The sequence below is a fragment of the Lissotriton vulgaris genome, chromosome 4_1 (assembly GCF_964263255.1).
Source record: "Lissotriton vulgaris chromosome 4_1, aLisVul1.2, whole genome shotgun sequence".
Lineage (NCBI taxonomy): Eukaryota > Metazoa > Chordata > Amphibia > Caudata > Salamandridae > Lissotriton > Lissotriton vulgaris.
The window spans coordinates 311,289,189-311,302,239 of NC_141691.1; the positions used below are offsets into that span (position 1 = coordinate 311,289,189).

Below are 13,051 nucleotides of genomic sequence, written 5' to 3' on the forward strand. Positions count from 1 at the left end.
CCTTACTTTATGTGAAGAGCTCTGATACCCTTTGGGGTCTTGTCGCGATATACAAAACTTTTTAAATAAATTAAATAAATAGTTATGCTAGTAATTGGATTACTTATTTGGATATTTGGAGGGGTATTTATAGAGCGCAACGTTCGCATTGGAATCAACCAATGCTTGATTCCATAAGCTCTGCTGCAGAATGGCGAACTGTGATATTTTTCGAAAATAGGTTGATTCCACCCTCTGTGTTGTTGCAAAAGATTGTGCTGTTTTGGTTGGTATTTTATTTTTTCTGTTTTGTATGATGGCGAATAATAAAATTAATATGAAAAAAAACCTAAAGTCGTGATTATATAGATCAGTGTATATTCTTTGAGGAACAGATAAAATGATGGGGGTACTATTTTCACATACCACTGACAGCAGTGCAAATTGATACCACAAATTGTAGGCATCTGCGAAATGACATATGGTGGGCTCAGAACATAAGGATGACTTATCAAGCCAATCCCAGAAGAGAGCTTGACCATAACATAGAAGCTAATGGGGGAATAGGGCTGACCCAGAACCCATTTCTGTGTGCTATGTATGGTGCATTGTGTGTTGTTTTGTGTGTGTGTGTGTGTGTGTGTGTGTGTTGTGTAGTGGGGACTCAAGGTCTTTCCAGAGAGCTAAGGCTGGCTATATTCAGTCCTCTAAGAATGTCTGGCCATACTTGACAATTGGAAGGAGGAATAAGGGTGGCTGGACAGGACTGAACTCAGCAGACGTTAGGGGAACAATGATGCTGAACTGTCTGAGGACTCAGAACTTTGGAGTGCACATCCACGGTTAATTTCTCCACCTGATGAAGTGTTTCAGCACTGTACCTGACTGTATTTTAGCTGGCTTTGAAATGACAGGCTCTTCACAGGGACCCCGATTTCAAGTCTTGATACACATCAGACCAAACCTCTTCCCCGCTAAACCCTTGAGTCTTTGTTTTGTGTTATAGATTGTTTAAAGAGATAGTTATTTCATTGACTAACTTTTGCTGCTGGTTTATCTTGTTATCTAAATCAGCGGTTGCTCTGGCCCGCGGTTCCCTGGCGGTCTGTGCCACCTAGTTAGGGGCCCACTATAGTTTTAGAAAATTAAATAATATTAGCAGATTGTTAAAGTTTATGTACATAAAATACAAATTTTAAACTTTTAAAACACTCAGTAAATGTATAGGAAATAGGAGGTTAAAACTGAATTTTCTGGGATCAGCGCAAGTACAGCACATGGAAGCTAGAATGGACAACTGTTGTTCTCAATTGAAGCCCAGGTATGCTTTCACAAAAAGAACATTGGGTTTAAAAAAGAAAGTGATATGATTTAGTATATTGATTCCTCTTTTTAGAAAGAAAACTAAAATTTGAAAAGCTCCAACCTTCCTATTAAAATATTGATTTTACATATTATTTTAATTTTGAAATAAATAAAAAATGTCATAGTTTGTATCATGTAGAAATTTCATAGGCTGGGGTTCCAAGTTTCCACTTGTGAGTCATTGTGGTTCCACAGAAGTCAAAAGGTTAAGAACCACTCATCTAAATTATGGAGGAATGTTATGTCCTGAGGTAGGTGAGACATCCCCTGCTGTGTTGCCCCATCCTCTCTGCAATTCCATTGGTACAGTCCTTATAGTAGTGTTAAAGACTAATAAAACACAGTTGCCGGAACACATACTACAGTTCAGAGCATGATTTCAGGCTCTAGTGGCAGTATTTACTTTGAAAGCTCTAGAGCAGTGCAGTCTAAACTTTTTAAATCACGACCTGATTTTTAGATCCACAAACTTTCTCGACCTAACTAGCTTTAATGGACATTTTTAATGTAATTAAAGCATCGTGTGGTAGCACACTGTCATGGATAGACAGTACATTTTCCATTGAAATGGTCACTAACTTTACACAAACATACAATTTTACAGATAAAACTATATTGCACACAGATGACAATGTGTGTAAATTGTATTTCAGTGAATATCATTTGTGCATCACCAAGTAATGTCTTGATTGTTTTGATCCTATTACAATCTTTGTTTCCATCACATTAGGATGTTAGAAACAAATTACCTAGCAAGATTGTCAAACCGTTTACTTTAGTTTTCTTTCTCTGACTGCAAAGTGAGAAGAGTTTGTAAACCCCAAATCCCAGGTTAAAAAAATAATCAGAAGAATCAAAATTTGTACATCTGGTTATTTAATCAAACAGGACAGACCTGTCACCTGTGTCTAAATTTAGTCCTGTATACTCACTGGTATCTGTATGTAAAAGAGCTGCGGGGAAAGAAATCCTTTTAGGACAAGAACCCTCACTCACCCAAGGGTGACATGCTTCATCATCGGGTTCCCTCGTCTCACCCGCAAGGCAAGGTCCGTGGTGTGGGCTGCGATTCCCAAAAGAGGAGGAGCTGAGGTGTTTTTCAAAGATGAGCGATGGAAATGGGTTAGTGATGGGCAGAGTGCGAAAGAAGTGTTAGGGTGATAAATAAAACTATCTCCAGGGGTCAACGTAGACTTTATTTAATGGCCTCCGGGATAGAGTTTAAAAAGAAGACTGGGGATTAATCAAATATTACATGTTTTTGCCCATATATGGTCCCTTAAAGGGATTCCGGACCATTCGTCAGGATCTCAAAATTATATAGTCACTCTGTTGAGGCTTGTGATAGTGAAAAACAAACAGAAACAATGTAAATATACTGGCCATCACATGATCAAAGTGGCCAAGGTTCAGTTATCATTAGAGTATACAGGGGTTTCAAAATGGCAGTTCAATACTAAAATGATCTCATATATGTTTAAGCTCTACAGTAGTTAAGTTATGTAAAAACTGTCATAGCTTAACATAGTTATACATAATTACTCTTACCTAATGATAAGAGAATTGGCATCCACTCTCGAACCACTTGGTACATCATGTAGTGCCCAGCCTTAAATAAAGAGTACGACAGTTGCAGACAAAACATACAAAAATGTGAGGAATCACAAACTATGGCAGAGATTATGTGTCAGTCTAATCAGGATGTATCTTGTAAGGTGTAGAGAAACATATCAAATAAAATATTTCAGCTTTGGTGTTATTCACACTAAGTGCCTCAACATATTATGGTATATCACTTTATTCACGATTGCTGCAGCACACAGAGTTCACAGGAAAGCAGTGGTGTTAAGAGCCTGACGCGTTTCATGATTCTCTAATTTCTTCAGAGGCTCAATTTCCTAATATCACGCTGACTCTTGATAAACGATATCCAGTCCTCCGTGGGCATGGCCGCTCGCACAGCCTTCTGGAATCTGTAGTTAGGCACAAATAAAACTACAGTGAGCTGGCGCGGGATACAGTCCATATTAAAATAAGTATTGCACAGTGGGTTGCTATTGCCATGCTCCTTCTAGAAATGCTGGACTTCACTGCAACCATGTTCAAGCACCTGGCCCACTAAGCTTATGTCGCTTTGGCGTCGCAGGGGTCCGTGATGACACTGCGGGTTTCCTCCACGGCTAGGCACAGCCGTTTCAATATGAATTCTTTGAAGATTGGAGAAGCACTCCTGTTTTCTACCTATTTAACTTCGCTGTTTTGCTTACTATTACTTCCAAGGGTGCTGCGGAGGTAGCACGTTTGTCCCTGCCGTGCCTACGTGGTAAACCTCCTATCTTAAGTGAACAAGACACTTAACCTCCGTGCACTCTTGCTGGTGTGGTTCTGAGACTAGAACACCACTTGCTTTTATACAATTTTAAAGAATCAATAAACAAACGTTATCTCATGTGTTTTCCACACATATTTTTTTTAACTTCATGAAAAATGTTACCATGTTTTCAATTAAGTCATAAGCCAAACATACAATTGCAATTTCAAAAACAACGTCTGCTTGGTTACAAAATCACAAAAACAAATCATCCATATTCTTGAATGCCTCGGAGATGATTTCTCTCGATGCCCAATGCATTTCGAGCTCTGGGAGCTCTTCTTCAGGGGCCTTTAAACTGAACATGTAAATGAATTTAATGTGAGCCTTTACAAAAAACTTCCACAATGCGCAAGACCTTCTTTGCCATTTACCATATGTTGTTTCTGTGATATGAAGTGTTGTGTGCTTTTTAGAAAAAGCCCCTCACCTCACTGCTATTGTGCTCAACATGACAAATAATCAATACTTCCATGCTCACTCACTGAGTGAATAATCCTCAACACACCTCCTGTTTCGACAGAAAACAAAACAAAATTACCTCAATGAAGGCTGACCTTCTTTCTAACCTGATAATACTGTCACAAAAACTCACTGAACAGTCTTACCTGTTCTTCCCCCGACAAAGGCTCGCTAATCCCTGCTTCGTGGTTCCAAATTCACAAACTGGTCCTGTCACCTACAAATCAGGAGAGTCGAACGTTTAACCAAACTCTCGTAAAAACTACAGAGGAGAGCCCACAACGCTCCCGTTTGGCGCTGTGATCGCCCTTTTCCGTACCTGTATCTAAATCTCTACCTAGCGTATCAGAAAACCTCAGTCTTTCTCCAGCGTCCACAGTACCTTCACACGCGCATACAAACTCCTCCGCTTTCCTCTCGCTGTACTATTAGTGCTGTGGAACCTGAAAACGGACTACCCGTTACCGCCGCTCCGGGCGCCATCTTCGAGTGTAGCTCGTTCTATACAAAATGGTAATCATTACCTCGTGAGTCTCAAGGCTCTGTGCTGACACTCCATGTAACAAACTCCAGAAAAGAAAAGTGTTTGTGAAAAATGAGTGAACAAATGTGTGTTTATAAGAAAGGATCGGGTGAAGAGCAACACCGCAACAGAATCACTCGCTCAATGGTGTAGCTTAACAATAATGTTCAGTATCACAAAATCTTGTGCTTTTGACAACATGGTTACAATAATCGCAAAGAAGTTAACATTATTGATAAAATAAATTACTGATGAAATACATTCCTATAGATGCATGCATCTTTCCTACAGATACAAGGTGGTATAAATGAATTTATACAAAACTTCATAAGAAACAGATCAAATCTACTTTTTCATTGAGCCCCCTTGGCTCCTGCGTTTCCAGTCTCTTTATCCAATAAATCTCTCTTTGAAGAAGGGATCTGGTTAGATCCGCTCCTTCATGTGCTTTAACTTTTTCCAGTATTGAAAACCTGATCTGGGATATGTTGTGATTATTTTCAATCCAGTGTTTCGCTAAGTTGCTTTTTATGTTTTGGTTCCTAATAGTACTTGAAAGAATTGTTGATGACACCTACAAGGGAACAAGAAGTTTCTTATAAAGGAATGAAAAGATGTGCTAATTGTGTGCATTGCCACAACGTAATTGCAGGAGGGATCTTACATCATCCACGGACTGGGAAAGAAATCGTACTACAATATGAGGGAGATTTTAATTCTAACAACTTGATCTGTTATATAAAGTGCCCATGTGGCAAAATTTATGTTGGGAAAACTGAGAGAAAACTCAAAATCCGAGTATCGGAACACAAAAGTACTATTAGGAACCAAAACATAAAAAGCAACTTGGCGAAACACTGGATTGAAAATAATCACAACATATCCCAGATCAGGTTTTCAATACTGGAAAAAGTTAAAGCACATGAAGGAGCGGATCTAACCAGATCCCCTCTTCAAAGAGAGATTTATTGGATAAAGAGACTGGAAACGCAGGAGCCAAGGGGGCTCAATGAAAAAGTAGATTTGATCTGTTTCTTATGAAGTTTTGTATAAATTAATTTATACCACCTTGTATCTGTAGAAAAGATGCATGCATCTATAGGAATGTATTTCATCAGTAATGTATTTCATCAATAATGTTAACTTCTTTGCGATTATTGTAACCATGTTGTCAAAAGCACAAGTTGTTGTGATACTGAACATTATTGTTAAGCTACGCCCTTGAGCGAGTGATTCTGTTGCGTTGTTGCTCTTCACCCGATCCTTTCTTATAAACACACATTTGTTCACTCATTTTTCACAAACACTTTTCTTTTCTGGAGTTTTTTACATGGAGTGTCAGCACAGAGCCTTGAGACTCACGAGGTAATGATTACCATTTTGTATAGAAGGAGCTACACTCCAAGATGGCGCCCGGAGCGGCGGTAACGGGTGGTCCATTTTCAGGTTCCATAGCACTAATAGTACAGCGAGAGGAAAGCGGAAGAGTTTGTATCCGCTTGTGAAGGTACCGTGGACGCTGGAGAAAGACGGAGGTTTTCTGATATGCTAGGGAGGGATTTAGATACAGATACGGAAAAGGAAGATCACAGCGCCAAACGGGAGCATTGGGGGCTCTCCTCTGTAGTTTTTACAAGAGTTTGGTTAAACTTTCGACTCTCCTGATTTGTAGGTGACAGGACCAGTTTGTGAATTTGGAACCACGAAGCAGGGATTAGCGAGCCTTTGTCGAGGGAAGAACAGGTAAGACTGTTCAGTGAGTTTTTGTGACAGTATTATCAGGTTAGAAAGAAGGACAGCCTTCATTGAGGTCATTTTGTTTTGTTTTCTGTCGAAACAGGAGGTGTGTTGAGGATTATTCACTCAGTCAGTGAGTATGGAAGTATTGATTATTTGTCATGTTGAGCACAATAGCGGTGAGGTGAGGCGCTTTTTCTAAAAACCACACAACACTTCATGTCACAGAAACAACATATGGCAAATGGCAAAGAAGGGCTTGCGCATTGGGGAAGTTTTTTGTAAAGGCTCACATTAAATTCATTTACATTTTCACTTTACAGGCCCCTGAAGAAGAGCTCCCAGAGCTCGAAATGCATTGGGCATCGAGAGAAATCATCTCTGAAGAATTCAAGAATATGAATGATTTGTTTTTGTGATTTTGTAATCAAGCAGATGTTGTCTTTGAAATTGCAATTGTATGTTTGGCTTATGCCTTAATTGAAAACATGGTAACATTTTTTATGAAGTTAAAAAAAATATATGTGGAAAACACATGAGATAAAAGTTTGTTTATTGATTCTCTAAATTTGTATAAAAGCAAGTGGTGTTCTAGTCTTAGAACCACACCAGCAAGAGTGCACGGAGGTTAAGTGTCTTGTTCACTTAAGATAGGAGGTTTACAGCCGTTTCAATCCCATCAAGAAGACGCATGGCAATAGCAACCCACTGTGGCAATACTTATTTTATTATGGACTGTCCCTATGACTATCCCTATGTATATATCTGACACCATGTTCACGAGTTTGAGACACATTCTTCTTACATTCTCTGATATTTCTTGTGTTGCTATAGTTTATTTGACAGACTATACGCAGCCCAGCACACACTTTTCACAACAATCTGTAACAGTTGCCATCCAATCTTAATATTGTATTTTGCGTTTACCTGTGTATATATATATAAATAGAAACAACTTCATGAAATGCATTGTGCTCAACTGAATTAAGGTTTCTTTTCCTCAGACCTTTGATGCCCACGATCTGTATACAGGCAACAATTTCACCAGGGTTCTTAATACTCTAACAGCGGTCAACAAAGCTACGGAAGGTAAAAACACTTAGCTTTGTGTTGCTTTGATCATTAATGAATTTGCTTATGTTTTTGTAAGTGTAATATGTTTTAGCTTTCAGGAATATTTACTGATGTGTGATACTGTGGTATTTATTTTGCATTCTATATACCAATCTAAAAATGCCCAGTGGCATAGCTTCAGAGGGGGTGTTTGGGGTATGACACCCTCCGTATACATGCATTTTTTAGTTGGTAGTTATGAGCCAAGAACGAAAAACGTTGGGGAGAGAGGGACAGACAAAGATATTCATCTGGTGGCTGAATATGAAAATGTGAAATTAGATAACCTAGAACCAATACCGGCTTCCCTGACTGTCTTAATTGTGTGGTCCTAGAAAAATATTTTAGTTCCAAGAGTTCAGTTTTATGTATTATCACATATGAGTACACTTTTAAATACTTGAGTTCACGAAGTGTGCTGTAGAAGAAACCCTTATGGTCGAGTTAAGAAACTATAATTTTACTCCCATCTATAATAAGAATCTAGGTCACATTCAGTGGTTACATGACTACTGACTTGCCTCTTAGTTCACTAATGACATTGTCTTTGGGTGGTGAACCACAAATGTTTCTAAAAACTATCCCGTTTAATAAATGTTTGTCTATGTAGTGATATAATGTGATTAGGGCTCCTGGTTTTATGATATTTATTTTTTTAGCATTTTCGTGTGTATTTATCCATATTTATTTGTTCGGCCATCTTATTGGTATTTATCCATATTTTTGTTTTGTGAACAGATGAAGTGATAACTTGTATATTTCCGCATTTATTTAATGGATAAACGCACACTCATACCTTTGTGCCTGTTAGGTTTTAGCAAATCACAAAGCTATAGCTAATATAATAATAAACCCACATTGTGCTATAATGTGAATTTTTCAAATACATGTTGTGATAAGCAGGTATTTAAGCAAATCTCATTGAGCTTTGTAACTTGCCAAGCTGCTATGTACAGCTATTGGCCATGCTTCCAATATGTTTAGCTATTGGCCTGAAAGTCTTTAATCTCAACATGGAGACCCACTCTAAAGAAGCCAAATTATCTGTATTTTCCTGCTGTTAAAAATAAATACAGTCAGAAAGCACAATGTTTTCTGTCTGTATTTGTCTGTTAAAATAAATAAAAACAGAAAACAGGGAGCCCTAACTGAGATGTACTAAGGTAAAATGCTTCAGCATGTTAAAGAAATAAATGTTTTTGAATTTGGTAGAGATTGAGTCATATTTTTAGATTGTTTGTTGAATGATATACATGCCAAAGGGTTTTATGGCTCCGCCTGTGCAAGGACTCTTGGAGCCAAGCCAAACCCATAGCTTGGATCTGACTAGGGTCACCATAGTAATTAATTACCGGTGCACTCTTCCCTGTTTGCGACTCGGGCTTAGTACATGAGGCCATCAATTACTTAATAAAATGACTTGTAATGCAAGGATTTGACAATTTTACCATCAAAGCTTCTTGTAGCTGAGACGAATATGAGTGCACGCAGTGTAAATGCATTTGGAAGAAGTGATCCCAGGGCAGGTACTCAAGGCAGTTGTGTTTTACATGGCCAAAGGCCTGAGTTACCAGGAAGAACTTCCAGGCAGCTAGGATCGGCTGTGGTCCAGCTTCAGTGGGGATGTTTTGGGTGTAAAACGCTCTGTAAATATATGAACCTGCACACCTGAAATAAACTAAAAAGATTTTCAGTTTTAAGTTGCTGTGAAACAGTTGGAGAGCTGCCTTGCTCGGGGTACAGCAGGAACCCACCACCTTAAGGTAAATAACTAGCAGTTTTCAACGCACTCAAGTTACTGTTACAGTGTTCTTTTTACACGAGATACATTTTGTTTGAATATTCTTTAAAGATTAAAACAAGGGGTTGAAACAGAAAATGCCCAATGCATTTCGGGTTTGGAAAAACCCTTCTTCAAGGGTTACATTTTCAAATTTATATATCTTGCACAGTTGCTGATTTTTTTCCTTCTGGTGGACACTACAATAACAAGCATTTGCAAAGCCTATAGGTCATGGCAAAGTAAGATCTATTGACTTTGGCAATGTTTTTTAATCATGTTGTACAGCAGTGTGGCTAAAAGTAAAAACAAGCATTTACAATGCAACGGTTTTGCCTTTGTAGAAGTTAGAGCTATTGGCATTGTAAATGACAACATTTTTATTTATGTGTTCGTTTTGAAAACAGATAAATAAATGGCATTGTCATTTATAATGGCAATAGCCTAATCTCTCGCAAATGCCACACACACACACCCACAGAGAGCCCCCCCCACACAGAGCCCCTCCACACGGAGCCTCCCCACACACAAACAGGCCCCCCCCCACACACACCCACACAGAGCCCCCCCCCACACACACTCAGACAGAGCCCCACTTGGGTCGTGGTTTTTATACCACTTTTTTAGTATATGGTTTGGTCCGCCTCTGAGGCCCAGTGTTTCTTAGTGCTATTTACTGGCCATACCTGTACCATGCGGTTTGCATCTAGTGCTTCGATAGCAGTTCATAGCTTCAATGTGCGGCACTCGTTCGGCAAGCAACAATACACAGCCATGGTACTTCTGATTAAGTAAAGTGTGAATTGTCCAATGTATAATACGTGCTCACTTTAGCCTCAAGTTTACATCTCATTGTGCAGTTCTCGTGCATTCGCTAAGGGTTTTACCAATGCGATATTCAAAAGCGGTCTGTCACCACCAGTGCTCTTAACAACAATCGAGGAGTATTTGGGCTGGCGCTGCTCATAGGCGCTCCTCGTTAATACTGCCAACTCTTACTTGGGCGAAATGCTTTTGTACGGACCTGCACATTGGTAGTTCTGCAGTTCTAATCATCCCTACCGACACGAAGATGAGAACGGAGGCGCACTTCCTACCTTGGTTCAGCCGGGAGTCTCTGCACTGCTTGAGCGCTAATCACAAACGCGTTACTCGGGACATGGTCTGTGTTTGAACGGCGCGCGGCTGTAACTCCTGAAGTCTCACGAGATGATGCGGAGCGTGACCTGCTCCTTTTGAAAACAATGATGTTAATGGCTCCCTGCATTGGAGTGAATTACTGTCCGTTACCGGTACATACTGTATTATTTTAGTGTATACGAACCTAGGTACTTTAAGGCTCATACAAGCATTTGCAAAGGCCTATTTATTAATGCCATAGTAGTGTCCAGGGCGCGAGACTGGGGTCCACGCGGGTGGACGGCGTCCCCTCACTCTTTTGAAAGGGTGGACGCCATCCCCCCTGCCAAGAAGCTGGGCCCCACAGAAATATGCTGAACGTGTCCCGGTGTAAATTTCAGACACCGGCACACGTTCAGCACGTTACGTCACGAGGTCATTTGCATACTATCAGGCCCCCCACTTCTTTTTATAGGCCCTGGTAGTGTCCCTGTGCATTACTGGGATTAACATTCCTGACATTAATAATCAAACGTGTGGCTCAGAGTAGCGTCCTCGCACAGTGCAAGCATGCCGGTTCCTTAACACTCGCATAATTTCGTAGTCCGACTAGGCATAAGTACAGTGAATCAATTGTCAATGCATATTACAGTGCACATTGGCTTGAGGACGTTCTATCTGGGGGATGACCTGACAGACAATGACACAGTATGAAGAGAAACCACCGGCACAAATTAAGCAGGCGTGGGTATGTTGCCCACTTACCTGCCCATGACAAAGGGGCAGTACGGGATGTACACTCTGATGCTCCTGCAACCTGCATGGCACTTACCCGAAAGATCCTACAGTTCAGTATGCCCCCACAGGAGAGGCACTGGACCCGGTCCATTGGCCCCACGTGAAAGAAGCCGGCGCTGGCCATAGTAGTTGCATCGGTACACCTCGCCCTCCCACAACTGTCACCGCCCAAATGATACACAGACAAGTAAGTTGGGAATAAGAAGTTGCAGGTTTATTTGTGATACAAATAACAGAGCGGGTTAACTGACAGGCGACCCCCCTGAGCCCCGCCACCCCTCGTGGCAGGGCGCCTGAAGTTGAGCCAATGATGCGGACACAGTGGCCCTGGCCAGGTGTCGATCCTGGGAGGCACCAGCCTCCCACCGGTGGACCTATCGTCCACCTGCCCCACCCTCCGGACAAGGGAGAGTCAACTCACACCTTGCCCATCCAGGCGGGGCGTTATTAGCAAACCCCCGGTTGTTCAGGCTTACAACCGCCCTAAGGACTAACGGGGTGCCGTTGAACCAAGTCCCCAAGAAGGGCCCCTGGGCTTATATATGACTCATCGCTGTGCATTTGCACGTGGGCTTCAGGTCCTGTTCCTGCGCCTGTCCTGCCTGGGGTTGCCTTACTACCTTTTCCACAGCCTTGGGCGTGGCACCCGCTGCGCCCAGGGCCCCCACTACCTAGCCTTAGTCCTACTCTATCTACACCCCGCTTTTTCTAGCGCTTCACCCAGGTCTAATAGGAAGATCGCCATGCCCACTTTGGATAGGTGCACCCCACCGACACCCAATGGATTTGGCGTGCAGCAAGCCATGCCTAATGAAACCTACCCCTCTTTTTTCGCTGAATTTCCGCATTGCTGCGTTGACTCGCCTGTGAGTGACTTCCAATGCCCCTTGTGATACTGCCCCATGCCAAATAGGTCTGGGGGGGTATTTCTGGCCAGTGTATGCTGCACTGTCCTAATTCGCCGCTCAGGGTGCTCAAGTCCTTCCTCATCCCTCTGTGCTAGGAGCCCTCATAAATTAGATATGAAAGACATCCACTAGTTCCCCTGGGTTGCAGGTATTCTTTGAATCGCGGCTCAACCGCCTACACAATGGAGAACTCCAAGATCAATGCAAACCGTTTTATTTCCTTAAACTGGCCATATTCAGGGCTTGCTTCTAAAGCAGCTATCTATTCCGAACCTATCCCGAAGCTCTCATAATGATGAGCCCTTAAGGTGTGCCCATCTGCTTCCAAGCGGAGGTCCTTAGCCAATCACCCAGGAGCTCCGGAGAGGATGGGCTTCCAACCTCCTATAGCTTTTCACCGGTTTAATGGTTACCTGAGCATTTAGAAAGAGCTCATGTCAGATCATTCAAAAGGTCCGGATGGGCACAATTTGAACATTAGAAATTAGGAAGTGGCATGTACACTCAGCGTGTGGGCTCGAATAAAATTGGATAATAAGTTTTTACATGGATTAATAGGGATTACGGTGAACTAATAAACAATTAATTGCCTAGCAGGCACAATTAGCTGTGCGGTTGTTTCGGGGCGAGATAATGCCCCACTACAGAGACGTTTATTATACCAGTGCCAATTTGGCATGGCACTTGACACAATCTGCACGCGCTTTTTAGATAAAGTAGACAAGTTTGACGGTTAGAAACACGAGGTGTGCGTCCTGCTCCCACAGTGACACGCCTGGCTGTGAATCCCATAAATGACTTTGCTTTGAAACCCCTAATTGACTTTGAGCTGAAGGTAATTCACCCCCACCGAATATACAGCACTGCATTTCCCCAAAATGGTACCTTTTTTTAAA

The 13,051-nt window shown here is 41.5% G+C and overlaps 1 protein-coding gene across 4 annotated transcripts in view; it reads left to right on the forward strand.

The window, feature by feature from the left end:
- ARHGEF6 (Rac/Cdc42 guanine nucleotide exchange factor 6) overlaps positions 1 to 13,051 on the forward strand; it is a 1,115,823-nt gene that overhangs the window by 296,267 nt on the left and 806,505 nt on the right. For all 4 annotated transcript variants that reach the window (XM_086918632.1, XM_086918633.1, XM_086918635.1 and 1 more), the window contains exon 3: positions 7,442 to 7,526. In XM_086918632.1, coding sequence (XP_086774758.1) covers positions 7,442 to 7,526 — 85 coding nt within the window. The remainder of the gene's footprint in view (positions 1 to 7,441; positions 7,527 to 13,051) is intronic.